Here is a 27,476-nt window from a genome sequence, read left to right as displayed (position 1 = left end):
AAGCTACATATCAATTCAGTGACTCTCACTTGCCAAACAGCCTGCTCCTGGCAGGGACACCTGTAACATCTCCAAACTGACCATTACAGCAAGGTCTAAAACTTGTCCTCAGATATGCAGGAAACCCCAGGGCACATCTGCCAGCTCACCCCTGCTTTGGCGTATCTCCAAAGCCTTCCAAGTCCCAAGCACCTGCCAGGCCAGTCAGAGGTGATATCACCAGACATTTGAAAATAAACATTTGATTATAATATTGCAAATGGAGTTACAAAAGAAAAGCCTGAAGACATACATGTAGACACACACACTCACTTAACAACTACTCAGGAGCAATCGGGAGCAGCATGCTCCTTTCCTGGCCCCACACTCCACTTACCCTTTCCATCAAACCCCAGCAATTTTGCCTAGCAGCCCAGCAACATTGGCTGGCACGACTGAAAGGGGCAGTCCTCTCCCTTTCGAACCTTCCTAGCCCTTCCCTTACTTGCTTCAGCAATTGCACGAGCAGGAGGAGATCAGCTCAGCAATGCAATGACAATCGGCATTTGAGCGGGGCTAGGGACACAGCTAAGCCCATGGCCACCACTTGCCAGAGCGGGTGCAAGAGACAGCGTGTGCAGCAGGACTGGCCTTTCAGCTGCAACACAACCACAAATTGGATCAAGCCAGCCATGACTGTGCTCCTTGGTATCTCTTGCGTTACCCATCCGTTGTGTTCCTTAATTTGTGTGTTCCTTCTACCTTTGCTGGCTTTTCTCCAAACCACAACATTTGTAAGGCTGCAGTAAAATTGTGTCAGTTGTAAACCTGAACAAAATATTCACTCTACACATAGTGTATTAGCTCCTTATCTTAGATCTTGCTGGAAGCACTGCATGGAGTCAGTGTGTGATGTGGCTGCCTGACTCGGTGCTATACTTTTTCCTAGGGAGGCAGCTACTAATTACACTCAATCTGGCACGCTGGCAGGCTGGTCGCCCACAACCCTCAGCCGGCTGCTTCCCTTGCATCAATCCTAGCAAATATATGGCCTTACGGGAACACAGGGCAGCTTGCTGACCTGACAGAAGCCTAACCCAACCCAAGGAAATGTTTTCTATATGATCCCTGAAACCACAGGAAATTGGGAGCATCTTCTTACTCTGGGGACATACCTGCTGAGAACCTGTCCCTTGCTCTAGTGAGAGGGAGAACGGTTTCTAGCTTTCCTCTCCTCCATCTGTGGCTGTGCTTGCTCTTTCCACTACTGAAAACAGCCAGACTACCCTGAAATACTGAGCAGAACTCTCTCCCAGGGTTACTGACTGTCCCCGGGGGAAATAATGCGGATTAGTTAGTGTCTGTAAACTGCTTGGTAAGAAAGAAAGAAAGGAGGAAAAAAAAAAAAAGTAATAGACGTGTTAGGAATTGCTCCTCTCCCCAGGGCATCATTGTAGATTCCTGGTAGCCCACCACTCATGCTGTGATCCATGGGAAACTATAGCTCCCAGTTACTTTTTGGGTAGTTGACTGAATTTGCTGGCCCCCTTCCCTAATCTTCTAATTCAGCTAAAGTATGAGAGGCCAATGGGTCTGAGTAGGAGAGCAGCGCTTGGCCACCTCCCACCCTCTCCAGGACAGTCCTTTCACCCACATTCTTTGCTGGCTAGGAAGAAGAGAGCAAGGTCCCTCTTCCCCTCTGCCACCCTGCTTTCGGACAGGTTCCCAGAGAAGCACTTTCTCTTCTCTTTGGCTCAGACCTGCAAGTGCAGGGCAGGTTTTATCCCCATTGCAGCACTTCACTCCCAAGCCTCTCCAGCTCTCTTCCACAGTAACATCATGCGCTCAGACAAGACGATTTCTGTACTAAAACTGGGTCCCCAATGGTATGGCAGACTCCAGGAACAGGCCTGGTCGCCTTCCTTTGCTCTCTTGGATGATGCTGGTGACTATCTTTTACTGCCAGAGGTGGGTCACAGCAAGATGATCTCTGATTAGGAGGCTACATCAGCCTCACGGTCTCGTGTCACAGCAGTCAGGAGGAGAGAGGCAGATGTCAGATGTGATGTAGATGGACAGAGAAGCTGAGGGCCAACAAGCAGGCTGCCAGCTTGAAGCTCAGAAATTCAGCACCAAAGCACATGAGATGCAAAAGAAACAGATGCAGGAAATAGCAAGAACTGTGCAGTGACAGCACGCGCTCGCGGGGAACAGTAAGCAGCAGGAGGTCTTTCCTGTACTGACAAAGGCAACAAAAAGAAGCCGACTATTTCTCAGACCAGCAGCATGCTCTTCCTGCTGCTTTTATGTAAAACTGATGGACAGGATCAGCAGCCTTGCCAGGACTTGGAGCAACCAGCATGGGCTGGAAGGCCTGCAAGGGACCCAGCTGAGGTAGAGAAGCTTGAGTAACCCTGCTGTAGCAAGCCTTCCTAAGACACACCGCAGTGAACAAAACCTGTGCACCCTCCACAGAGGAGAGGAGCCTGCACTGTATCTCCCCATGTCTCCTAGCACAGACAGGCAGAGACAAAGCATGACATTGACCTATTGGCCTCTGAGGCTACCTTGGCTCCTCCTGGGCACGTGCCGTTTCTTTCTCACAAGCCCCAGCTGGGGTAATGCCAGCATGAACAGACTCTGTCCCTCCTAACCCCTGCATGACATCTCCATCACACAGCCAAACACAGACCTCGTGAGAACAAAGCCAGCAGAGGAGGGCAGTAGCACCACACAACAGATGGTGACAAGGTAGGAGCAAGCAACTCAGGTTGAGACTGCTTGAGCCAACATGAACAGCACCACTCCCAGTGCATGCTCATCGCCTGAACTCGCTCCTCTACACAAGAAGAGGCAGCTTATGCAGGCTCCACCCTGCCACCATACACTCCCTCTCCTGTCCTTCTCTCTAGCTTCAGCTGTCAGGGCCCTGAGTGCACTAACAGGCCTTAATTGCCCTGAACGGCCTCACTTGGGGCCTCTATCCACACCCCTGCCCATGGGTGTGGGGGTGGATGTGTTTTCATTTAAGCTCAGCCTAGAGCTACAAGTCCCTGTCTGAGATAAGCTGGAGGAGTAGTGGTCTATGGCTGTGCATTGTTGGTCCTGACCTGTAGGCTGGCTTACCAGCCTGACCTCAGACTTCCCTTGCCACGTCACCACAGACATGCCTGGCAATCACTGGGCCTGATCCCGACCTGTGGATTGACTTCCCAGCTTGACTGCGGACTACCTCATCGCTGTGAGCTTGCCTGGCTATCTCAGTTCTTGGTCAAACCTGGCCACTACCCTGGGCCTGCCCGGCTCTCTGTGCTCAGGTATTGTGGGGATGGACCATGGCTGATGAGGGCCCAGGCCTGCTGGCCCTGGGACCCACCCCCCTCATGGCTCCCCTTCTCCTAGGGTGCAGCCAGCTCTTGCTGCACCCTGACATCGGCTCTCCTGGTATGACTGCCAGGACAGCTGCACTGTGAATGGGATCAGGGAACTCAACTGGTTTAAAAATAGCCGTGAGCAAAAAGCTATCAGTTACTTCTACCTGAACCGATTCACCAATACTGTTTGTGTAATCCCAGAAATGTGCATATAGGCACAATTAAGGTAGCAGCATAAGAGCAACAGGCACCAGGGGCTACTTAAGACAAGACTACTGCCAAGAATGAGCCCTGGCAGGCTGGATCAGGCTTTGCTACCCAGTTCAGAAACTCATCTCGGAGCAGCTTGAATCAGACATGTCAGCTAGAAGCCTCTCATGTTACTGGAGGGCAATGTGGCTCCCATATCAGGTCTCACTCTGATCATGTAGTTAGAGCTTTGCTGATTCCTAGAACGCAAGACTTTGTACCCCTGCTAAACCTGCAGGAGTTTTTCTGCAGGGCTTTTTTGCCCAACAACTCAGTTGTTCCTGATGGCATCTGTATATCCCAAGACTTTATGGATCTTGCTAAGATTGTGGGTCCTAGGTTCACATTGCAATGAATTCTACAGTCTACGTATCTGTGGAAAATGTGGAAATGAGAGAAAGGAAAGCCTTTAAATTTAAACTGAAAGTTGTTTTGTCCAGATATTAGTACAGATATTAGTACATTTAGCTGTTTCTTTTAGTGACAAGCTGGTGCTACAGAGCAATCAGAGGCAAGGAAATCCCCATCTATTCCACCTCGGTAATACCATGCTACTGATGAGCTTTTGTTGTTGTTGTCCTTCGGAACCACTCATTGCTCTGCAGTAACTTTTTTTTTTTTTTTTTTTTTTTTTTGTTAAAGCATTGTCCTGGTTTTGGCTGGGATAGAGTTAATTTTCTTCCTAGTAGCTGGTATAGTGCTGTGGTTTGGATTTAGTATGAGAGCAATGTTGATAACACACTGATGTTTTAGTTGTTGCTAAGTAGTGCTTGCACTAGCCAAGGACTTTTCAGCTTCCCATGCTCTGCCAGGTGCCCAAGAAGCTGGGAGGGGGCACAGCCAGGACAGCTGACCCAGATTGGTCAAGGGGCTATTCCATACCATATAACATCATGCCCAGTATATAAACTGAGGGAGTTGGCTGGGGGGCAGTGACCACTGCTTGGGGACGGGCTGGGCATCGGTTAGCGGGTGGTGAATGGCTGCATCACTTGTTTTTCTTGGGTTTTGTGTGTGTCTGTCTCTCTCGTTTTCCTTTTCATGATAATTTATTATTATTACTATTACTAGATTATATTTCAATCATTAAACTGTTTTCATCTCAACCCATGAGTTTTCTTACTTTTGCTCTTCTGATTCTCTCCCCCATCCCACTGGGGTGGGGAGGGTGAGGAAGCAGCTGTGTGGTGCTTAGTTGCTGGCTGGGGTTAAACCACAAGCCGCATGAAACTGTCTGTATGCCATTGACTTTTAGTTCAAAGCACAACCATATCTCTTCCTATTTTTCTTGCATTATAACTGAATGACTTTCTAGTCCATTCCCTCCTGCTTCCAAGCAGGTAATATAGCATTTTAAGGCCTTGACACCATCTTTGGTCTGAAGTAACAAGTTTCCTACCTTGATTACTGCACAGGATTAAGCAGTGCTGCTTGCTGCTCTTGAGAAGTCTCCAGCTGACTAAATAATTTCCGAGTCTGTTCATTTGTGCGCGTCTACCAGGCCCGGTGTCCTGAGGTCCAGCTGCTGCAGCAGGTGACGCCTGTAAGCGCTCATCTGAGCTTTTTCTCAGGTAGCAGCCGACCCCAGGCAGGCATTGCCTCCCTGCTGTTCTACAGAGAATAGAGTAGGGCCGCAGAGGCCCCCCCAAGAAGAAGGGCAGAGTCAGTAACGCGCCCCGGGAGCGCCGCTGCCGCCTGCCTGCGTCGTGAGGGGGCTGAGGGAGCGTGCACAGCCAGAGCTGACGGGGGTCTCGGGCGTGGAAACGTCCCCGTTCATGTTTAGGCTCAGAAAGCGGTTTGCGGAGGACGACGCCGTGAAACTCGAGAAGCGGCGGGGCCGGCAGGCCGGAGCAGCGGAGGGGGTGGGTGATGGCGGGGCTAGCGCAGGGTGCCGAGGAGGGGCCCTGACCCGAAACGCCCACCCTAGGCGCCGGGGCCGCCCCTGAGCCCGGGGAAGGTGGGGACTCCCGGCCCCCCTCCCGGCGGGCAGCCCCGCCGGGTGTGGCGGTTGGAGCGGTTAACGGCGGAGCGGCCCCGCGCCCCCGCCGTCATGGCGGCGGGGCAGGTAGGGGCCGACCCCCGCGGGGACCCGTCCGCGGGCCGGTGTGGCCTGAGGCGGCACCCGTACTGCGGCCCGACCGCTGCGCCGATTGGGCCCGGCCGGCACCCGTCGCCGCAGTGGCGTCTGGGAAGGAGAGATCATGGCGGCGGAGCCGAGCAAGACGGAGATCCAGACTCTCTTCAAGCGGCTCCGGGCAGCGCCGGCGAACAAGGTAGCGGGGCGACGCCGGGCGGCCTCCCGCCCTTCCGAGCCGGGCTGCTCCCCTGCGGCCGCGGCCTGGGCTCGGGCCAGGCCCCGGTGGGCTCCGGGCCGCGCTGCGGCGGCGGGGCGGCCGGGTAGGGGGCTCCTGGGGCGCGGGGAGGGCCCGGGGAGAGCCGTCGGGCCGCGGAGCTCCCGGGTTGCGGCGGGGGGCGGAGGAGCGGCAGAGCGGCCGAAGGCCCCGCCTCAGCCCGGCCGTCGCTCTGCCTTCGCTTTAGTCGTGCTTCGACTGCGGCGCCAAGAACCCGAGCTGGGCCAGCATCACCTACGGGGTCTTCCTATGCATCGACTGCTCCGGCGTCCACAGGTCCCTGGGCGTGCACCTCAGCTTCATCAGGTGCGTGGGGCCCGGCGGCTTGCGCGGCGGGGAGGGGGGAGCCCCGGCGCCTGGGTGACCGCCGGGCAGGCCTGGAGCAGCCGCGCCTCCTCGGTGCGGGAACACGCAGGGAGCCGGTTGGAGAGAAGCGTTGCCACGGAGCGATCGCTTCGGGTTTCATGTGGATTGCTCGCTGGAGGTTTTAGGTCGCTCAGCCCTTCCGAGGTGGAGTTTCCAAAGCACCTCGGTGGAACGTCGGTGTCTTACTTTCGCTAACCTTGTAGAAACGCTGTCTGGACTCCGAATTGCAGAAGCTGAGAGGAGAGTGTGGTCTTGCCAGTAGAGCAGCAATATGGAACTCTTTCTTGTAATGCTGAGCAAGGCAAAACCAAGAATATTATTTAAGCTTTTCTGTATTAACCTAGTGGGGAAGATGGTGTTGAATTTTCAGCCTACTGTTCTCATTTTCATAAAAGTTAGTGTTTTAAGTAACAGAGCTGTGACCTTTACTTATTCAGAGATAAGCTGAGTAACTGGTATGAGACATACTCCGTCACCTAGTTGAAACACCTTGGTTGTTTTCTCAGTTGCTTTGTCATGTGTGCTGGCCTAATCTGGGATGGACTAAATATGAGTCTCGTGTAGTGGTGAGATGACATGTAGAATGGAAGTTGTTGGCTGTGCTTTCCTAGCTTAAGCTCTGCCCTCTTAACAGGCAATACAAGTGAGAGGTCCTCTAAATTTGGACACTGTTATTTGGTGTGAAGCTGAAGCTTTTCCTTACTTTAAAAGTTCAAATTAATTTCTTATGGCAGCAAAGAAGTTACCAAGATGTTCTTTCCCCCTTTGCCTCCTATACCCTGGGATAATAGTGGGATATCTGACTGTTCTAGCTCAGAGCTTGCTTTTGCATTTGGTATGCCTGCACAGTATTAATAGAAATAATTGGTTCTCACACAGGTCCACAGAGTTGGATTCTAACTGGAACTGGTTCCAGCTGAGGTGTATGCAAGTGGGCAGCAATGCCAACGCGGTGAGGAGCCTCTGTAGGCATTTTGCTTGCTTTCCCTCTTGCTAATCCACATTCTCTGTTTCTTGTCCCTTTCCTTTGTGTGGCTTTCTCAGTACCAGCCTCATCTGAAATGTGTAATGAGGGGAGGTGTTTGTCAGGCGTGCTTGGAAGTCAGACTGTGACCTTTGAATGCATTCTTCTCTGACGCGCAGATCTGTCATTCCTTTACATCTCATTTAAATGAGGGGTGTAGTCCTCTTAAATGAAAAGAGTTAGTAATGCTGATTAGTTTGAAAGCTCATGCTCAGCATTGTGACTCAGAAGCATCCTCCTGTGGAGGACAGGGATGGTTTTGTTAGGCCTCTGGGGCCTGGAGTGAGACGTCTTGGAGCAAGCTGATCAATGAATGGCTGGTTCGTAGTGTGTGCTCAGTACATCATCCCCTGTCTCTGGGAAGCTTCCTTTTTCTGTTGAGTTTATGTTTAATGCTTACTTGAGTATGATCTAGCAGTCAGGAGACTGAATGTTCTTCTCTTTTCAGACTGCTTTCTTCCGCCAGCACGGCTGTACTACCACAGATGCCAATGCTAAGTATAATAGTCGAGCTGCCCAGATGTACAGGGAGAAGATCCGGCAGCTGGCAAGTGCTGCCATGGCCAAGTATGGCACTGATGTAAGTCTGAGCAGCACTGTACCGTTAGATGCTGGATGCTGAGCCTTGTAGCATACCTTCTTTTTTTCCCCTCTTCTCTCTTCAGCTGCTTATAGATGGACTGAGTGGAGCCCCTGGGCACTCCCCTGACAAGAGCGATGCTGATTTCTTCATGGAGCACACACAGGTGAGAAGAACTATCTAAATCAGACAGCCTTAACAGCTCTCAGAGAGCCAGCTGTTCAGCCAGGAGCAGTCCTGCTTAGCTTGGAAGGACTCTGTTGTATACTCATTCAGTAGTAACATGGAAGAACTAAGACTCAGTCATCAGCCTGGGACATAGTCGCAGATCTAAACAATCCCTCATGGGGCCTGTAATATCCATGTCCTTTGTTTTCGAGACCATCTTTATCTTCAAGGAATACTCAGGGCTACCAGCTACTGCCTGGAAAATACTTTGTGTACTGCGTTAAGGCTTAGTCTCTTTGTACAGTTAGAGCGAGAACTGGCTATTACTTTGAACTTCTGGTTTAGTCAGCTTTCCAGTGCATAGACCCTGGTAAAGTGGATTTGGGCAACTGTTTGCACAGTGCTAGGTGGACTTTCTCGAGTGAATAGAGTAACGTGAGAATTGGCTGTATGGCAATAAAGGTAGTGGAAGCCGAGATTTATTTTTTTCCAGGGAAACTCATTCACACTTTGTCCCAGGTTTAAGCTCATCTCCTTAACCTGGGAAGTCCTTGTGGTAGCCAGCTCTGATACTACTGTTGAGTGACGCTGTCTTTCCTCCTGGCCTTCCACTCAGCTTAGCTTCTGGGTTTTTGGGTTTTGGTTGTTTTTGTTTTTTTGTTTTGTTTTTCAATTTTTGTCCCTGCTAAGGGAATGTGGACTTGTCCATATGTTATCTTATCTTCAATGAAGGCATAGTCTGGAGTTTGGAACACGTTTCCTTTGGCCTAAAACTGAACACAGGTCACTAAACCTAAAGTAAGTTCAGGATTGTTCAGTTCATTCATCTTCTGCAAATCACTGGAATGAGCATCTCCTTGCAGTCTTCCAGTACCTGGGATGTAGCAGATGGCAGCCAGAATCCTGCACAGTCTTCCCTAGAGGTGGAAAAAGCAGCGAAGTCATCAGAAGGCAGTGAAGTGTCGAGTGAGTGAGAGACTTTTTGTGTGAGAATAATTTTTACAAGAATCTGACTTCATTTCCGGGAGAATACACTTCTGTACCGCAGCTGGAAGGGCTGAGCTCTTCCTTTGGTTCAGGCTTGAAGGAGTGGAAGCTTTGTGCACTCTATGACGTTCAGTTAAATTAGTGGAGACTTCTAAAAACACTGCTGTGTTTGGGATCAGTTCTCCGCTTTTCCTGAAATGCACACAAAACTGTTTTGGGGATTAGCTGCCCTGTTTCCCTGCTTCCAGACATAATTATTTGTCCAAACGCTCTTCTCTGTCCCTTGCATTTGATGGGTCTGGAAATGACATATGAATATAGAGCAAAAAACTGTTTCTGGGGTGAATGACAAGGAAACCAAGAATCTGGGGGCGTAGCTGTAATTTGAAACAGCTTTGTGTATTCCCCTGCGGAGCGTTTGCTTTCTTTTAATGTGTTAAGAAAACTCCAGAGGGAACAACTTGCTCTGTGGAGATGTAAACTTGTTGTGTTTGGGAAAGTGCACATTTCAAACTGTAACTTGTTTGGGGGAAGAGGAGGAAGGGCAGAGGAGGTAGAAGAGATACAGTGGAACTGTGAGCACACTGAAAAGAAGGGTTGAGAATCAGTCTGCTGAATGTTTTCTGGTTTTGTGCCCACAGATTCCAGCCAAGGCCCATCTATTGACTTGTTGAGCACATCTCCTAAAGCTCCTCTAGGTAAGTAAGACTCTTCATCAGTCATGCTCTTACACTTGCTGTTCAGTAGTAAGCTCAGTGGAGCTGGAACTGATGAGCCAATTTTCAGAATGTCTAAAGGAGCTTATCTTCCTGTGGAGCCAGTACCGAGGACCTCCCTGAACCCCAAAACCAAGCCACAGTTTACTGGAGGTTTCCTCCTCCTTTTGATGATCAAGTTCAAAGCTGTCACCTTCCCAAAACCTTGTTTCCATTTTTTGAGCTTTGGACAAAACTTGGCATATGCATATCTAGAACTTGGCTGATCAAGGCCACGTGGCTGTGGTATTTGTTTTTTGGTTTGTTTTTTTTTTTTTCCCCCCAGAACCTTTGGAGGCAAATTAATTTCTAGCTTCCAGAGTGATAGGGATTTGTATCTGATTCTCCCCTGCCATTTCTATCCCGGCTGCACACAGAGCATCTGGCTGGAACTTCTTTCCTTATTGAGAGTGTGCTCCTAGCCCACAGTGGGTTCATCCTGGGTGGAAAGCCTGTGTCCTCAAGTGTCTTGTTCATTCCCCATATTTTATGTCTCTTCCTCAGACATGTCCATGTATCTATCAACACAAGGGCCTGCTCCCGCCAGAGGTAACTGGCTAACAGCTGGCCTGCGCTGGCTGCTTGTGACAACTCTGCTTGCCCCCTCTGTGATTCTGCCTTCAACTTTAGCTTCCTGTGCTTGGAGGGAGAGAGTGAGCCAAAGCTTACATATACCGTATTGGGATCTAAACCCACTATTACTTTTCTGGAAAGGGATTTTATTGTCATTTCTGTTTAAATGTTTCCTGACATTAATAAAAAAAAGCCAAGCAACCCCAAATCAAATGTTAGGAACGGCAAGCTGAAAACAGTCTTAGATAGTCTGAATGTTTTGAATGCCCCTATTTCAAAAACTTACAGTAAGACTAGAAAAGATACAGGAAAGGCTGTCAAGAATGATCTAAAGTATGGGTTGACAAAAGTCATGTGGGTGTAGAAAGTAAGGAGACGCTTCTGTGGAAGAAAAGCCCAACAGGGGTGATAAAAAATTTTTGAGCTACATGTTGGGAGCTGGGAAAATGTCCTGGGCAGTCCCTCTCTGTTTGCTTTGTCCTTACACTTTTCCCCAGGCATCTGCTGCTTGGCTGGACCTTGGCTGGTTTTACAAGTGTGGCATGCTTCATGCCCTCAGAGTGACAGGTTCCTGGTGCGAGGTGTTGGGGAACCTGTTGCTTTTACAGCTCGCTGCACTTTAGGTCTATTTTGTCATTGGTCTGTTCATGTAAACATGACTTAGGGTTCTTGCTTCTTTGTCCCTAAGGCATTAGTGAGGTGCTGACCTTCATATGGCTCTGAAGCTGCATTTTGTTGGATTTATGTATGGAATAAACCTAGTCTGTCTTGAGCTACCCTGATCCTTACTGGGCAGGGTCACCAACTGCATGACACTTGGAAGAGCTAGTCAATGGTCTTCATTTACTTACAAGTTTCCCCAGCAGTGGACATGCTTCTCTAGGCCACCAGCCTGAGCCTGCAATTGTGGAGCTTCTAAGCGCATCTTTCTTGGCTGGGTGAAGTCACCCAGGCTTCTGACGTGAAGCTGCATGGTGTGCCCTGGACTCTGTAGCAGCTGGACTGTGGTGGATGTTTGTGTGGGTTGCTGACTAATTCTGGCTTCTTAATTAATTCACTTCTGCTTATTTGCTGCTTCCCTTCTCTTGCAGAACTTAAATCCTCCCTCATTGGAAAGAAGAAGCCAGGAGCTGCCAAGAAAGGGGTATGTCTGAGCTCTTGCTTTATGGAGAGGAGGTAAAGCATGTCTCGTATTACTGTCGTCCTTTCCCTGGCCCTTGCTTTCTGCCCTTAACGAAGCTGCGTACCGAGATATCCATTTGGGGGAGGGAGAGCTTTGATTATATCACTGCTTATTTTGAAAGATAGCTTGTCTATTAATGGACTAAAACAATTAGGTTTTGGACTATTACTTGTTGTGGTCTGAAGTGATGCGGCTGATCTCTTAGCACTGGCCACTGGTGGGTTAACTCTTGGGTGTTCTTTCATACTCTGTTGCAAGCTCTGTTGGGTCTATAGGTTGTGACTACACCTGGAGACTGAAGGCCTGATCAGTGCAGCAAGGAGTAGGATTCTGGTTTTCTTCTACAATGAACAATCTAGGGTGAAGAAATTGCATTGTTTTTGGTTTTGTTTTTCAAGTTGGGTGCAAAAAAAGGTCTTGGAGCCCAGAAAGTGAGCAGCCAGAGCTTCAATGAGATTGAGCGGCAAGCCCAGGTGGCAGAGCAGCTGAGGGAGCAGCAGGCAGTGGAATCCAGGAAACAAGCTGAGGAGTCCATGTAAGTGCCCTGTTTGGGCTGAATACCTTGCATATGTAGGGCAGAAGTAATACGGGGTTAATGCTGTTCACCCTAGGACGACCTAATGTGAGTACAGAACGTGCAGCACGATAGGATGAGCAGTAGCTATAAGCCAATATGGCCCTTACAGCAGGACACAAGTTATACTGCCATATTTTATTCAAATTAGCATCCCTGGAAGAGTTTAAGGAGCAGATATGGAAGTATTTTGTGTTTCTGTTGACCTTTGGACAGGACTGAAAAAGGCAAAGGCTGAACTGGATGGGGCATTCTCTTGTGGGGCATGGGCCAATGCTTACAGCAGGGAAATCATGGTTAGCCAAAAGATAGTTGAATCCCAGTGGAGGTGAGATGGGAAGACAAGCAGTAGCTTCTGTGCAAGGATTTTTGGCAGAGCTGTTGTGGAAATGGATGTTTTGATGGGTTGTTAGGGTTACTCTCCCCCTTGCCCCTCCACAGCATGGGCTGGGGGGGAGGGTAACGAGCTGGTACCCACCATAGCTCTTTCCTTTAGAGTCACCTCAATGCGACTAGCTTATCAGGAACTGCAGCTCGATCGGAAGAAGGAAGAGAAGAAACTTCAGAACCTTGAAGGGAAGAAGCGTGAACAAGCAGAGAGGCTGGGCATGGGCTTGGTGTCCAGAAGGTACTTGGCTGTGGATGGCATAGGACAGACAGGTGCCTTGGAAGCATCCTGCTCTGGAAAAGTTTCCTGAAGGCAGGAGCTTGCTGCTCTTGTAACAGATAAGGAGCTGATTTAAAGTGCTCATATGCTGGACTATGTCTAAAAATGCTTCAGGCCCCAGAAGGAATGAGCACTCTGTTCACAGGTTCTGGTTCTCATTTGAGCTTTTCCAAAGATGTGTGCGGCCTGTCAGTGTCCAGCCCTAGAGCCCTGCTGCTTGCCAGATGCCCCCCTGCAGAATACTTCCCTTAAGAAAGTAGCTCAAGACTTCTGCAGGAGTCAGGATAAGCTAGATAAGTGGTGAAGGGGGCTGGCATCCTACAACTCTCCCTCGAGACTTGTGGCACCTGCCCTGCCTGTGAAGGCCAGATTCAGTTTTGAGGCAGACTGGTTGTAGGGCCTGGACTGCCCTGACTGCCTGTTTGTTGTGCTAGTTCTGTTTCACACTCGGTGATGTCTGAGATGCAAGTAATTGAGCAAGAGACGCCGCTGGCTGCAAAATCTTCCCGCTCCCAATTGGACTTGTTTGAAGATGCTGGAGGCTTCACAGCTGGACCCCCCAAGTAAGACTTAGCTTCAGTGTGGTCTTTGGCTTATTCCTGAATTTAACATCTGGCCTAAATTACCTATTTTTGGTACCTAGGTACAAATATAGTCCCTTCTCATTCGAAGATGCATTTGGCTCACAATGGGAAACGGACTCTTCATGGGGTATGGACAAAGAGGAGGAACCCGAGGTGACCATTTCCAGTATTCGGCCAGTTTCAGAGAGGTAAAAGTGCCTGCCACTGCTACTGTACCTTCCTTGTGTGTAGGACAAAGGGATAGGTCTAGGAGCTGTGGGCAGAGGATGCTGCTGTGTTATGACAGGAGCCCTGTGCTGCAGAAGATAACTTGCATGGACAAGCCCAAGAAAAAAGGGCCTCCAGTGAAAGAGGCTTGGGCACTTCTTTGCCTGTGGTGTCCCTAAGTTTGATACAGCCTTTATCGTCATCAAGTGCTGGCTGTCCTGAGGTGGGGAGGGGAGAACCCTGACTGTAGCTAGCACGTGAGGATTTGTTGCTTTCCGTTGATCAGATGAGGTCTGAGAGAGAAGCCTCTTTCTTTACGGTGTTGGTGAGCTTAAGCTGAGATGTCTCCTCTCTGGTTTCCTCAGGCCCCCCAGTAGGCGGGAGACAGAGAACAGGACATCAGTTGTGGAATCCAATGAAGCTCGGCAGAAATTTGCAGGGGCTAAAGCCATCTCTTCAGATATGTTCTTCGGGCGGGAGGCAGATGCTGAGGTAGATGCATTCTGCAGTGCTTAAGCTGGTACAGCTCTGGCTTCATCTTGTCCTGTTTGCTCAGGTCCTGCTTTGTTCCCTTCCTTTATAACCGTTTTGTTTTGTTTTCTGCTGCAGTATGAAGCCAGGTCCCGACTGCAGCAGCTCTCGGGCAGCAGTGCCATCAGCTCTGCGGACCTGTTTGGAGAGGCTGAGAATGCGCACTCAGGTTTGTTGGTGCTCGGCAGGCTGAGGAAGGGGGCAGCTTTGGAGGACCGAGACTGGAGAGGGTCAGGGTGCTCTCTGGAGCTGGGGGACTCCAGGCTAACTCCTGCTGGTTCTCGTAGGTGGCGTGTCAATTGGAAATGTCCTGCCTGCAGCTGACATTGCACAGTTCAAGCAAGGAGTGAAATCAGTTGCTGGCAAGATGGCTGTCCTAGCCAATGGGGTGATGAACTCCCTCCAGGTGAGGTTACACTGTGGCACCTTCAGACAGGCTATCATCATGCTCAAGGACTTTCACCATATTGCGGCTTCTGCCGGAATTATCATTGTCTTCTCAAATTATGTGGAAAGTCCCAGGTAGAGACCTGTCTTTTGTAGCTGATGACTGCTACAATAGCTGAGCAATTCCAAGTGGCCAGTGAACTCTACTTGGCCAACCTTACTCTCCTGCTGGACGGGACACCTTGTTATGTCAGACAGGCCTTTTCCCGCAAATCTCAGGCAGAACTTAAAAAGTTAAGGCCATTTTATTTCCTGCCTTTGCATAGTGTCCTGTGTAGGTAACCTCACGCAGCATTCTAATCCCAAACACCCCAAGACCTTGTTATCTGACTTGAGTTTGCATGAAGTGTTGTAGCATGGTGTCTCGGTTGTTTCCTCCCCAGGATCGTTATGGCTCATATTGATGACCCAGGGACTGCAACTCACAGGGAAGCCAGCAAGAGGCACTGATGCCGCCTTTGCCTGGAGTAAACTCTGCAGGATTGTCTTAAGTTTGTCTGGGGTGGGTGGGGAGGGGAGAAGGTAAGCAGAGGGGGTCAGGACATGGCTGTGCCCAGGATGCTTTCCAAATATCTCTGGATTCCACTCTATTAAAATTCAATGTGCCCTCATAGCCACTGCTATCTACTAGCCAGTGGAGACAGGCCTTCTTACAGGATTAACCTCACTGCTGTAAAAGATATGACAGGAAATCCTGGGCTGCCCTCATCAGTGCTCCTGTCCTTCTTGGCCCATACCTTAGCTCACCAAGTGATAGAGGAAAGGGGAATGCTATTTTTCTGAACATCGTGTTACCTGGTTCCCGCGGACATGACTGGTTTTTTTGTTCTGCTCTGTGCTCCCGATCCATGGTGCTGTGGAGTCCTCTGTATTTGCAGGGTCTGACTTTTACCATGGGATAATCTTTTTTACTGTCTTGTAAACCAGCATATATTGGTGCAGGAGAAAAAAATCAAAGCGAAGATTATTTTTTTAGCTTCTAATTACATCATCACCAAAAAGGCCCAGGTAAAGAAATACTGTAAAGATATTTACTGTATCCCTGGTTATTTTGTTGCCCAGCTTTGGACTGAGGTCAAAGTCCCAAACCTCTGACTTTGCCATGGGGTGAACTTCTGAAGCGCAGCAGTGAGTGAGGACTGACATTTTAGTCCTGTTCATCTTGGCTCTCTGCTCCTGACTCTGGTTTTAACAAGAGCATGTTTTTCTCTTCCTTGGACTGTGGTGTTGAGGACTGGGTACTAAGAAAAAGGGGGGGGAAAGGGGCTAGTTACACATTAACTATTAGGAAAAAGATAGGCTGGGGCTGTTTGTTCTGAAGTTTCTGTCAGCAGCCCTCTCTCTGGGGCTGTTAACAGGCTTGCATGGGCCTCGCCTCTGAAGCTGTGGTACCTGAAGGGCTGGGGGCGGGAGGGGAAGGGTTACTCTGCCGCTGCGGGGGGGCGGGAGGGGGGGTGAGGTCGGGCCTTCCTGTGCCTTTCCCGCCGGTGCTGCGGCGCGGTTGCACCGTAACGGAACCCGCGGGGGAGCCGGGGCTCGGAGGGGGCGGGAGGCGGGAAGGCCGGGCGAGCGCGCCTGCGCCGTGGGTCCGGGCGCGGGGCCGCAAGCGGTGCCCGGGCGGGAGGGGGGAGCCCGGGCTGCCCCCGCTCAGGCGCGGCCCGGGGACGCCCCGGCGCTCGGGGCTGGCGCCGTCGCCTTCCCCGGCCGAGGCGGGGTCTGGCGGGGCCCCTCGAAAGGCGGCCGGGGCCCCCGACTACCGCCGCCGCCCCGCGCTGCTCCCGTCCCCCCGGGCCCTACCCCGGCAGCGCCCCGAGGAGGGGCCAGGGCAGCCCAGAAGACCCCGAGGCAGCAGTGGCCTTAGGCAGCGTGCTTTATTGCCGGGCTGTCGCAGGCACTCGCTGATGGCTGGGAGAGAAAGCGCAGTTAGCGAGCACGTTCAATAAATAACTTACAATAAATAAATAACCCCTCCCAATACCTCCCCAGGTGGGGCTGTGGTACAGACTCGGCAGTAGTTACGGGATTAGCCTTAAAATAGCTCCAGCATGTGTTGAATCCACTCAGCTTAAGGCTGCTATAAGCTTTGGGTTACCAGCTCCTAGTGCCCGCTGCAGCATTTGATGAACAGGGAGGCTCCCAAAGAATCAAGAGAAACTTAAGTTCCCCAGGAAACAATTGGTCTGTGCAAGCTGAGGCACAGGAGCCGGGCTAGACAAAGCCTTCGGGGGTGTGGTGGCCAAACTGCCGAGTTAGTTACCATTAACACAATGCAATGCTATTTCTTTTTCTAGTTCTAAAGGCTACACTATGATGCTATAATGCCAACATTTACAAAAAAATACCCGGGACTCATTTTATAACTCCTCTCCTAGTGCTTCTGCCCACCCAACCCCAGCAGATGATACTCTATATGTTTGCAAGGCACAGCACCTGTGGGCAAGGAATTTAAAGATGACTTCTCTCTCTCTCCCCTCCAAAGCTTGCTTTTCCAAATGACCTTAATATGCTGTTGGAGGCAGTGGGAGGCCTCACAGAAGGGAACTCAGTACAGCAGAGGAGCCAGACAGCACCATGCAGTACTTACTGCAATCTAGCTTATTTGCTATATTTGCTTTGGCAACTCTTGGACACGTGGAGGAGGAAGCAGAGACAGGTGGCATGGCAATACCCAAGCCCTTCTTTTCTAGGAACTTCAGGAATTTCTCTACCTTTGATCATATGCAGGTGCAGCTTTACTGGGAATAATTATAATGGAGCACAAGTGCAGAGCTGCCGCTGGCAATTTAACCACTCTATTGTCTAGGCCAAGTCTGAACACAGTTACACAACAAAACGCTGGCAAGCGGCCTGCACTAGCACTCCCACTGCTCCAGCAGCTGCTGAACTGTGAGGGGGAGCCCCGGTGAGAGAACACCCGGCTATTTCAAAGTGCAGGCAGAGCTAGCGTCTGCTGGTTTGTCTTGCCTGCCAGCAGAGGGTAGCATAACTCTGCAGCTGGAAATAGCTTCTGCAGAGGAGCTATTCCTGCACCAATTTGGAGCTAGACAAAAGGCAGAGTTCTTCTGGGAAGAGACGGGTGGACCTGGCAATGGGGACTGGCACAGCTGCACACACACTGGTGATGTGGACAGAACCCACCATCACAGCAGATGCTCTGGGAGGAGGTGCTGTTCCTCCAGTGGGTTCTGGAGAAACCCAAGATGGGAATGGTGCCCACCCTTGCAACCTTCAGTTTTCAGAGGAGTCTGTCTCTTCATTGGAGCCTTCACTCTCAGCATCTATTTTTCGCCGATGGTGTAGAGGTTTCCAGGGAGAGTTAATCCTGGGTGAGTTACGGACAGGCAAATTAGCTGCATCCCCGCTGGAACTGGTGGGACCAGAGACGGAAAGCCCTGAAACCTGAGCTACCCTGAAAGAGAAAAGACAAATGCTAGGCAGCCTAACTTGTCATCTCCAACCTTTACTGTAGCAGTTTTGGAGTGAACCTGGGAGGAGGACTTACTCACAACTAGCACAGGGATGGAAAGATGTTCATGGCACAGAAGGGGAACGCCTTGCACTAGTACCTACCAGACTCGCTGTGTGAATCTTTCTTCCTGTTTAAACAGATCTTTCTTCTGGGCTGAGCCTGTGTCCTCCAGCACTCCTAGTTTTCACCATCCAAACAAAATTCCCCTGTTCATTAGAGACTGCTGCTTCCTCTAGATCCCTCTTTGAGGCACACTTTCCCCCTCTGTTTCTAAAGCCTTTTCTAAAGATTTTGTTAGCTGCACCAAGGCACCCCAAAGAAAGGGGCCCTCTCTGCTCAGGCTGCTCTGTTAGCTCCTCTGTTGTTTTATAGTAGAGCAAAGGAATAGGGACAGTTCTTTACTAAAGCTTTCCTTAGCACGCTACCTTTAATCTGTTGCTTTACCTCCCACTTTAAGCAACTCCACTTACAGTTTCTCGAGTTCCTGATCCATGGCAGGGTCCAGAAACAAGTCTCCTTTATCTGGCAAAGCCCCTGGGAAAAAGAACAAAAAGGAAAGTGTCAGAGCAGAGTTAGGCTATTCATTCTTAAAGAAAGAAAAGTGCTCAAGCCATAGCAGCATCCAAAAATCTGTCCTGCAAGACAGAGAAGACTCTTCCTTATACCTATCAGAGAAATGGACACTGAATGTTGAGGATCATGGACAGATGATAAAGAATGATAAACCATATTCTGTATCCTTCACACAGGCTGTAGCTGAGCTCAGACTAAATGGGAAGCACTCTCAGTAGTCTCACCTCTCAGAGAACTTGAAGAGCCCTAAGGATTGGCAGTTTCCATTCACTATACAAAACTACTGAGTATTGACAGTCAGAGAGATGACAGTCTGTCAACCTTGGGCCTCTGCTCATTGCCCTATATTGTCACCAGTCCCAGATCCTATCAGAGCAATAGATAGATACGTTGTTGTCTGTGCCACAGCTTGAAGCATGCGCTATACCACCCAGGGAGATGTATACTTCTGTGCCACCTGCCTTTCTTGTGGTGCGCTGAGCTTGGGGATCAAAACACTCCACAGATATAAGACTATTGCTTTCCTTGCAATTCAGGAAAGTCAGGCCTGACTCTGGTGCACATTAAATCTACAGGAGTAAGTGTGAATGGACTGTGCTCTAGCGTTGCTTGCTGTCTGGGTGAGAGAGTGAAAGGCTGGGCCAGTAATCGGGTATCCTCTCTCAGGATAAGGTCAGCATGCTCCTTTTCACATTTGAAACCCTATTTAGGATGAAGGACATGGTGTAGTTCAGGACTGGAAGAGCTGGTTGATCATCCTTGCCATTCTGTGAAAGGACACTGGCACCTCAGGAAGAGCCCAGAAAGGAAGATGGGACTCTTAGGAAACCCCTCCTTCCCAATTCTGTAACAAACTCCACCTTGTACAGAGATCATGGGAGGGTGTGATCAGCCAGCACAGAGATGACAGGAATTGCCTGCCACAGCATGAATAGTGTAGTGGCACACCAGAAAAAATACGCTTGGTAATCTGTACCAACAGTCCAGTGAGGAACACTCTTGTTTTTCAGGAGCCCTGGGTGCTACACTCAGTACCTTTGGGAAGGGGCTTTGTATTGCCCTGTGGGGACACAAATCTGGTTTCTGGTCCTGGCACTTTGGTGTTGAAGGAGGGGCTGGAGAGCAAGCTGGCAGCAATCATCAAAAACGTAGCAATGAGTGCCTAAAAATTAGAACCAGATTAGACCAGAAATGACTCCCCTACTTCTTCCAGTTCTGGTCTTCCCCTTCTGCAAATGAACAGGAAAGCCTGGCACTGCAACACAGAGTGTCCGGAGGTCTGGTGAAGTGCCCCAGCCTGCTCTCTTTCATGGGCCCAATTAAAAGAATACACAGCTAAAGCTTAACTTGTTTCTGCATTTGCAGAATGCACAGTGAGGTCTCTAGGGCACAAGAATTACTTGGGAGAGTCAATAAATAACACTTAAAGGATTCACGAATCAACACTGACACGGGAGTTAGTTAGGCTGCAGATTCCAGTCTGCCTGACAAACTCATCGGCACTGCCCCAGCCTGACTGAGCCGCTCTAATCCCTACCGCTGTTCCCCAAGGGTGGGTACTGGCTTTGTGAGACCAGAGAGAAGGCAGGCATCCTGACTGAAAGCTCCTTTGCCTGAAACTGCCCTTGCTGAAGGGCTTTGGGGAGCTTGTGATCCCATACAGACCAAAGACTGTTGAAATCACCCTTCAGGAGCGATTAAAAGACACCAGGAAAAGAATCCTCCTTTCCTTGCCCAAATGCTAGCACCTGTCAGACTTGTGGCTGCTGCCCCTCCTCTGTGAGAGGCCTCGGCAGGAGGCTGGCAAAGGGCCAGGGGATGGGCCCACATTAATAGAAACGAAAACCCATACACTTTGTAGATGGCACAATGGAAGCTGTGGGCAGGGTTTTTTTTTTTTCTGCTCATGTGTTTTCTTTGCACTTGACTAGAAGTTGATTTCGTAGGGTAAAGAAAAAAAAAAGATTTTGCTTGGTGCAATCCAGGCATCACCTTCCCCAGTGAATACACTGCTTCCTAAGCCTGTTTGCAGAGGGGATTGCAGGGCTGCATTCATGCACCTTTGATATATAATCTCCATGTTGCTGGGTAAGCAGCCCTGCCCCAGAGGACCATTAGTAGCTTAAACGGTTTGCTGTAAGAAGGGGCTCAGCCAGGGAGGGGATACTTTTACTCTACTATGACACACACCTGTGCAAGAGAACAAGCCCTCAGGCAAGGTACACCTTTTCACTGAGGTTTGTCTTTGTAATATAAGGACTGGCAGACACCCAAGCCTAGAAGTAGAGGGAGAGGATACCTACCCAAAGACAGAGAAAGCCTACCCTTCCTGGCCAGATGATTAGATGAGTGTTTGGGCCTCCACACGTTTAAACCTACCTCCTGGATACAGCCTTGTAAAACACAAAAAGCCATTTCTGTTCCCCTTTGCAAGAGGAGGAAGAGCACAAGCAAGGCATATGGGGGCATTATGGAATTGTGAATCTGAATTAGGTATGGATTACATACTGTCCTTTCTCAATGCAACACTGCTTCCTTGCTCTGGAACAATATTGACCAGCACAACATGGAAATGAGCAGTGAGATACTGCTTGGTAATCCCTCTGGTTCCCACAGCAGTCTGGTACAGAATTTTGTAGCAGTTTGTGTTTTATGATACCACCAGATTTTCAGCAGGCCATAGATTAATATACTAGCGAGATCACACTGCCTTGAGGGAAGATGGGGAAGAGCTGGGAAAGACGGGGCTTCGAGTCTTTGAGCCAAGGAGGCAGCAGAGGTTTTCCCATTAGGTGTGCCTCCTTTTCTTGTAGACGAGAACAGTCGCTTAAAATCTGTGGGAGAATGATGGACTAAAACATAGGATGGGACTTCAATTCAGTACTGGCGACAACAGCCAGCCACCTTACTTGTTTCCTGACCACCTCTGCCCAACCTTTTCAGCCAAACATGTTAAAACGACAGTTCTGCTAAAATGATCAGCTATTGAAGAGGTAAAACGTTGCTGTCTTTCTTAGAGCAGCATTTCATATCTAATTTTATCCTTGAAGAAGCTTCACAGCGTCAAGCAGACAGTAAGGTACAGTGTTATGTTTTTAAAGTTTAACCCATCAACAAAAAGATGAAAAACTTTCCCTCACTCTCTTCCTGACAGTGTAAAATCTGGGGCATAATTACAGAGGAAGTTCCACAGAAATGCAGAATGACGGAAAATCTAGAGCTGTACCACTCACAGGAGTCTTACCTAGGGCTCTATTGATCCCCTGATCCTTTGCAAGTGCCATAAGGAATCCATAGAAGGTCAGTCTCTGTGCACTACTCAACATTTCCTTCACAAGAGCAGAAGGTGGACAGCTAGGAAAAGAGAGACAAAGGGGTCATCTTGTCTTTTAAATTATCATCTGTTGGTTTTTTTTTTCCCCAAGACCCAGCTCAAACTGGAGAAATAAACCCTTTTACCTGTTCTAACACTGTCAAGTTGCCCTGACTCAGTTTAAAACAAATAGCCACCAGCTTGCTTATTTAGCATTGCACCTGCTCCTCATTTGCTAAGCAAGATGTTTGAGGTGGGGTACATCCGTCAAAGCAGTCTTACCTGTCTCCATTCCAAGGCCAGGGAGAAAAGCCTAGATTCACTCAGAGGCACACACATCCCAACTCTTAGTATATTCTTTCAAAAATCAGCTGGGAAATCCTTTCTTTTAGAAGATGATAATCTTTCATGAGGGTTGTTATATTGTTATCACCCTTTTATCAGTGATAGTCATCCTAGGGGCAGGAAAACCTCTCCAATGATAGCCTAAATATGTCAGAAAACAGTATTTAGGTGGGGACTAAATTGACATGTCCTCCTCTTCTACACTCACCTTAAACCCTGGCCCTGACTTCTAAGCAATATCATCATAGTGATTCTTGCTCTTGCCTAATACTTCTTAAAGGATTTAATGCAAAATACAACTGCCTCATGAAGAGGAAGTGTTGAAGAGTCTGTGGTGTAGTGGCACCCCTGAGAGATGTGGATGTGGGCTGGTGATCCCTCAGGCAAAGGTGGTTACCAAAGCCTGGCTGAGTGTTGAGTTACTGGATGAAAGGCTGGGAATGGCTCCCCTCACAGTGCTGTGCAGAGCCGCACCTACCAGACGGGCTCACAGTATCCTTCCCATCTGAAGCTCTCAGGACATACAGGGAATGTAGAGCTTTTGTTATTTAAAAGAACAAAAGAGCCCGGCATCCCCATGCTTAGCTATCTATAGGACTGGACAGCAGTTCAGCAGTAATTTTGTGGATCACAAATTAGGATTCAGGCACCTAAAGCAGGAATCAGGTGGAACTTGTCTCCTGAGTCTTTTTGTGGATCTAGCCCATGACCTTTTAGCAGGGCATACGCTCGCTATCTGCAAGAAACTATGAAGAAAGTGTCTGTCAAAGCTATATAATAAGGTCTGGTATTGCTCCATCCCCTGCTGAACTAAGGCTAGCCTTGTGCTTGGGGTCTGTAACTGGAGACCAGCTCCATCACAGGCTCGGGTACAGACTAGCAGTGTCATCTTGTCTAGGTACTAAGGCCTCAAACTCCATCCACCCCAGTGTGCCTTTCCTATGCTTCAACACCCAAGAACACAACTGCACTTGTTTATCTCCTCTAGTTAACTCATGATGGTAGATGGACCTCTCCTTGATGAAAGTGTCAATGCAGAAGTGAGAAGGAAAGCACAGACCCAAATCAATCCATTACTTCAAGAATCAGCTCAAACCCCATGTTTCTTAGGTCCACAAAATTGTTTCTCCCCTTTGGTTAAAGTGGTTTGGCTATGATCTCTCCCTTCATACTTCTCCAAGGAGATCTATTTGGGAGTTACAGCTTCTTCAAAGTCCTGTATTTCTTCACAGCTCCAACCTTACAAAGAGTCTCCAGAGACACAGACTTCAAATCTGTGTTTTGGACCCCATTCGTACCTGTATTTTGATCTGTCACACAAGGACTCTAGGCACTGGTAGAAGAGAGATGCCTCTACCCCATCGAGTGGGCTGCAGTCATTTGGGAGTTGGCGCTGCCGATGTTGCCCAGAGGATGATGTTGGCACAATCACAGTATTTGGATTCTTACCAGCCAGCAGATCTTGATAAATGGTAGCCACACTTTCCAGGAACTCTGAAAAAACAGAAAGCAACTTAAAACTCAGGGCTGTAATCAGCAAAGCATCCTCCTGACCTACCAGACTTGGGATTAAACTGTCATTCCCTGCTCTGTGTTGTACAGAGCACCAGCAGGAAATAAGCACAACACTATGGCATCCTGCATGTTCAGATCAGATATTATGCAAGCAGAAACAGCCATTTCCATATAAGTTGCTGGCTTCTCCCTGTCAGGGTGATTATGAAGAGGCCACTCACTCTGGGATGATTATGAAAGGCCACTCACTCTGTTGAACAAGATTCTTCTCAAGGGAACAGAGGCTAGCTAGCACATGGATAAAACAGCAGAGCGTGAAAGCTATCATCGAACACAAAACCAATTTTCAAAGTCTAAAAAGTTTTCCTTCTCCGTCTCTTGCCACTGACTAAGAACTCATCCAAGTTGGGAACAAACTATACAGAACTGCAACAGGAGCAAAGGAAGCAAGTTAGTCAGGGCTCCAGGCTGTATCCCAGCTTGTCTCTGTGCTGCTCCAAAGTAAATATAACACGGGATCTAGAGGAAGGGCCAGGGCAGGTCAGGGCTAGAGTTGGCAAAAAGCCTCTCCCCAGGCTTCTCATACTACCCACTGTTTACTGCAAGAGTCTAATTTTAAACAAGTTTGTTTATGGATGTGGTCAGCAGTTTACAAATCTAGATTCCATTTGGAGTGGTTTGCATGTGTGTGGGTTGGTGGGAGAGCGTATGACAGGCTGCGTGTGTGCATTGTGCCTGGGTGAACGGGACAGGGGTGGGATGTTTGAGTGTCTGCACACAAGGGCGGGCTTGTGAGGACTCCAGTGGCATTTAATTCCCGAGTGAATGGAAGTGTAATGCTACGCACGAGGCAGGTAGAGAGGAGAGGCAGGATGTCAGCAGGCCCTGAGGCTGTGGTGAGGTTCTGCAGCTCAGTGGAAATATTTGTTATATCAGAGAAAAAACTTTCCAAACACATTTTCTGTCCTCAGCTAAAGGCATTACAAGCCTGGTTCTGCCCAACCCCAAATCACCATTTTGGGAGAGTTACAGGGCAGTATATACACAGAAGTACTGTGAGATTTTTGTATTAGGGAAAGCAGATGACTCTTAACTGCTACAAAGATGGGAACTGACAGGTTGGATCAGATCAGCAGGCCACCCAAGTCTACTTTCTGACCACAGACTATGCTCCACCACGGCTCCTAGCCAGTGTCTCCCAGTATCCAAACCTGGCCCCCTTTGCCTGGTCGATGCCAATTGTGAGCTACGTCCATCAGAGGGAGCTATTTAAGCGTGAGTGGACAGAAATCCATGACCTTAATGTTGCCTTTAGACAGTGCTCTGTGCTGGGAGATGGGTAAGTGGCACCCCAGCAGCCTCCAGTGCCTGGCAGCATATCTAACTTTGATAAAGGAAATGCTTCCCTCTTTTTGCCCACTTAAGCAGTTCCCTGAATGAGATTCCCTTTCCTCAACCACATTTTAGGGGGGCTAGGACAAACAGGCCAATATATTTTTAAGCGGTCTCCCTGTACAGAACAAGCACCTGAATGCTCATCCAAGTTTCTCCCCCTTGTCTCCTGAACTTTAGTTTAAAAATTCCTGGGGATTTTTACAGATGTGTGTGTGGGGGGGTGAGCATATGTAAATATACACACACAAACTAATATTATTTGATTTGTGCTTTTCCTGTCAAGAATTTTAAAAGAAGTACCCCATCTAGTTAAAACTCAAACTGGGGGGAAGGGATAGAATATGATAAATGACCAACAATATGAAGAAGGTAGATGGGGATTAACTGTTCACTTTGCCTTCCAACTAGGGTCTCTCAAATCAAACAAGAGAGGTGGTTCTTCATGGGACAGGTGGCAGACCTGTGCAACTCCTTGCCAAAAGGTGTTGCGGAGGTTACAAGTTTATGTGATTTCAAGGGGAGGCTGCAGAAGTTCTTGGGGGAGGAGTGTACTGGGGGTTCCTAAATCCATGGAAACTACACCCAGTTCAGAAACTCTTTGAGCTGAAATCAGCTTGTAGTTGGGTGAGTATTAGGGGGAAGAATTGGATCCATTTGTCCAGTTCCTTTTCCTTTCAAGCCACCAGCTGGTGGGCTTTTCTCATCCTGTCTCCAGCAGGGACCAATACTTTAGAGGCAGAAATGCTGTATTAAAGAAAGGAAAAAAAATGTCCCTAGTAAAAGTTAATTGTTAGGTGCTAACATACTCTAGATAAAGCTGGAAATTTATGTCTCAAGACTAAGACAAATACATATACATGCATAAGCCATAACAGTTGCAGGTATCTTGTTATTCACAAAATTTTGGAACATCCTTATGAAGCCTCCTTATCTCTTGGCATCAGTGATGCCTTTTGTCAGTACATCCCATGATCTATATATTTTCTGTGAAAAACCATATCCTTACAAGTTTCAAAAAAGTGCGGGGATTGGGAAGCTGTAAAGCTGTAATGCTACACTAGTGGGTAAAGTCAGCAGCTTCCCAGCATTTACCTGAGTAGTAGAACTGGATCTGGAAAGCAAAGAGGAAATCAGAAAAAGACATCAGGCAATCCATAGCATCATCCATCAGCACAATCCTAGGACAAGATGAGAGAAACAGTTTAGCATCTACAAAAGAACAAAAGTCTGTAACCAGGAACCCCAGATCTAGAGAAAGTGCAGGTAGGGAGCTACGTGCAACTGAGGATTGCTAGTGGCTTGGCCCAGTGTAAGAGGTTAGGAGAGAGGAACAGGAACACCCGCTGCTGCATGGATGTGGACACCCTAATATAAAATGAAGGCAGCTTAAGAACCTGCAGCAAGGAGAAGATCCTGAATGTCAATGCCATCACACACTTCAGCTACTGTGTGAACACAGCAGTGTGACATGGATGTCAAGCATTCAAAGCCTGGTGGACACGATGGAACGAACACTGGCATAAAAACTGCAAGGCTGGTTCACATGGCTATATAAAGAGTAACTGTGCTACAGACAAGACAGTTACATGAGTATTAAACTGGTGTAAGCAGAATGAGGAATGAGACTTATGCTATTCCTCTGTATACCAGGCTTCATCAAACTGGGATATTTTCAGATTCATAAGGATAACAACAGTTATTAACTCTCAATCTATAGCCAAACAAACTCCACTTGACTACAGAGGAAATAACATTGCACCAACAATCAGCTTTCTAATTACAAACTGTGAACATCCTGTCCTCCCTTCACAATGAATGAATCGGTCTCTTTTCATATCTATCAGGTGTATCATTTGACCATCAGGTCAAATTTCATGGAAACTGGAGACTTCTTGGGCCAGGGACAATGTCTTCTTTCTCTCTGCTAAGCCCCAGGTGCGTGTAGGGAGCCACATGTATCCCTATTTTGAAGCATACTTCATGAATATGGAAAGTGTCAGCCACAGGCCATAAAGATGAAGTATAAGTGATAGCAAAGTCCAACTCCTCCTTTCAGGAAAAAGCTCTGGATTTCAGAAGTAAGTTAGGGCAAAAACATTCATAAAATGAAAACAAAACCAATGCTCTGGTCACTGCCACTACATAAGGATGAAAAGGTCAGTCTGAAGTGGGGAAAATCAAACTTGGGCAGATCAATGACAGCTCAGACTGGAAAGCAGAAGGAAACACTTCACTTTGATGGGAAAAAACAGAGTATTCAGACAGTG

General features: G+C 48.6%; 2 protein-coding genes across 5 annotated transcripts in view; one reads left to right on the top strand and one right to left on the bottom strand.

Moving 5' to 3' along the window:
- Positions 1 to 5,067: 5,067 nt before the first annotated feature.
- ARFGAP2 (ARF GTPase activating protein 2) lies at positions 5,068 to 15,101 on the top strand. 4 transcript variants are annotated; one of them, XM_082318198.1, is made up of 17 exons: positions 5,068 to 5,875; positions 6,141 to 6,259; positions 7,199 to 7,271; positions 7,792 to 7,923; positions 8,009 to 8,089; positions 8,955 to 9,042; positions 9,720 to 9,776; positions 10,338 to 10,382; positions 11,498 to 11,550; positions 11,988 to 12,124; positions 12,660 to 12,791; positions 13,265 to 13,393; positions 13,474 to 13,602; positions 13,987 to 14,113; positions 14,231 to 14,321; positions 14,440 to 14,558; positions 14,983 to 15,101. In XM_082318198.1, the coding sequence occupies exons 1-17, from the start codon at positions 5,804 to 5,806 to the stop codon at positions 15,001 to 15,003; spliced, it is 1,605 nt and encodes a 534-aa protein (XP_082174324.1). In that variant the 5' UTR covers positions 5,068 to 5,803; the 3' UTR covers positions 15,004 to 15,101. The 4 variants fall into 4 exon arrangements, with proteins under 4 accessions (XP_082174324.1, XP_082174323.1, XP_082174326.1 ...); XM_082318197.1 differs by having other exon boundaries at positions 8,955 to 9,057; XM_082318200.1 differs by lacking the exon at positions 10,338 to 10,382.
- A 1,736-nt stretch (positions 15,102 to 16,837) lies between these two features.
- CSTPP1 (centriolar satellite-associated tubulin polyglutamylase complex regulator 1) overlaps positions 16,838 to 27,476 on the bottom strand; it is an 85,778-nt gene continuing 75,139 nt past the window's right edge. The window contains exons 5-9 of the mRNA XM_082317352.1: positions 26,302 to 26,387; positions 23,598 to 23,793; positions 21,886 to 21,995; positions 18,539 to 18,602; positions 16,838 to 18,008 (exon numbers count right to left, since the gene is read on the bottom strand). Of these exons, the coding sequence (XP_082173478.1) occupies positions 17,828 to 18,008; positions 18,539 to 18,602; positions 21,886 to 21,995; positions 23,598 to 23,793; positions 26,302 to 26,387 (637 nt within the window). The 3' untranslated portion in view covers positions 16,838 to 17,827. The remainder of the gene's footprint in view (positions 18,009 to 18,538; positions 18,603 to 21,885; positions 21,996 to 23,597; positions 23,794 to 26,301; positions 26,388 to 27,476) is intronic.

This window comes from Platalea leucorodia (assembly GCF_965183815.1).
Source record: "Platalea leucorodia genome assembly, chromosome: 7".
NCBI classification, from domain to species: Eukaryota; Metazoa; Chordata; class Aves; order Pelecaniformes; family Threskiornithidae; genus Platalea; species Platalea leucorodia.
Note: the sequence above shows the minus strand (reverse complement) of the source record. Positions and strands in the feature narration are given on the sequence as shown.

Coding starts and splice junctions, on each gene's coding strand:
- ARFGAP2 (XM_082318197.1), top strand. CDS start 5,804: ATGGCGGCGGAGCCGAGCAAGACGGAGATCCAGACTCTCTTCAAGCGG. Junction 7,272..7,791: donor TGGGCAGCAATGCCAACGCG/GTGAGGAGCCTC, acceptor TTCTCTTTTCAG/ACTGCTTTCTTCCGCCAGCA. Junction 13,603..13,986: donor ATTCGGCCAGTTTCAGAGAG/GTAAAAGTGCCT, acceptor TGGTTTCCTCAG/GCCCCCCAGTAGGCGGGAGA.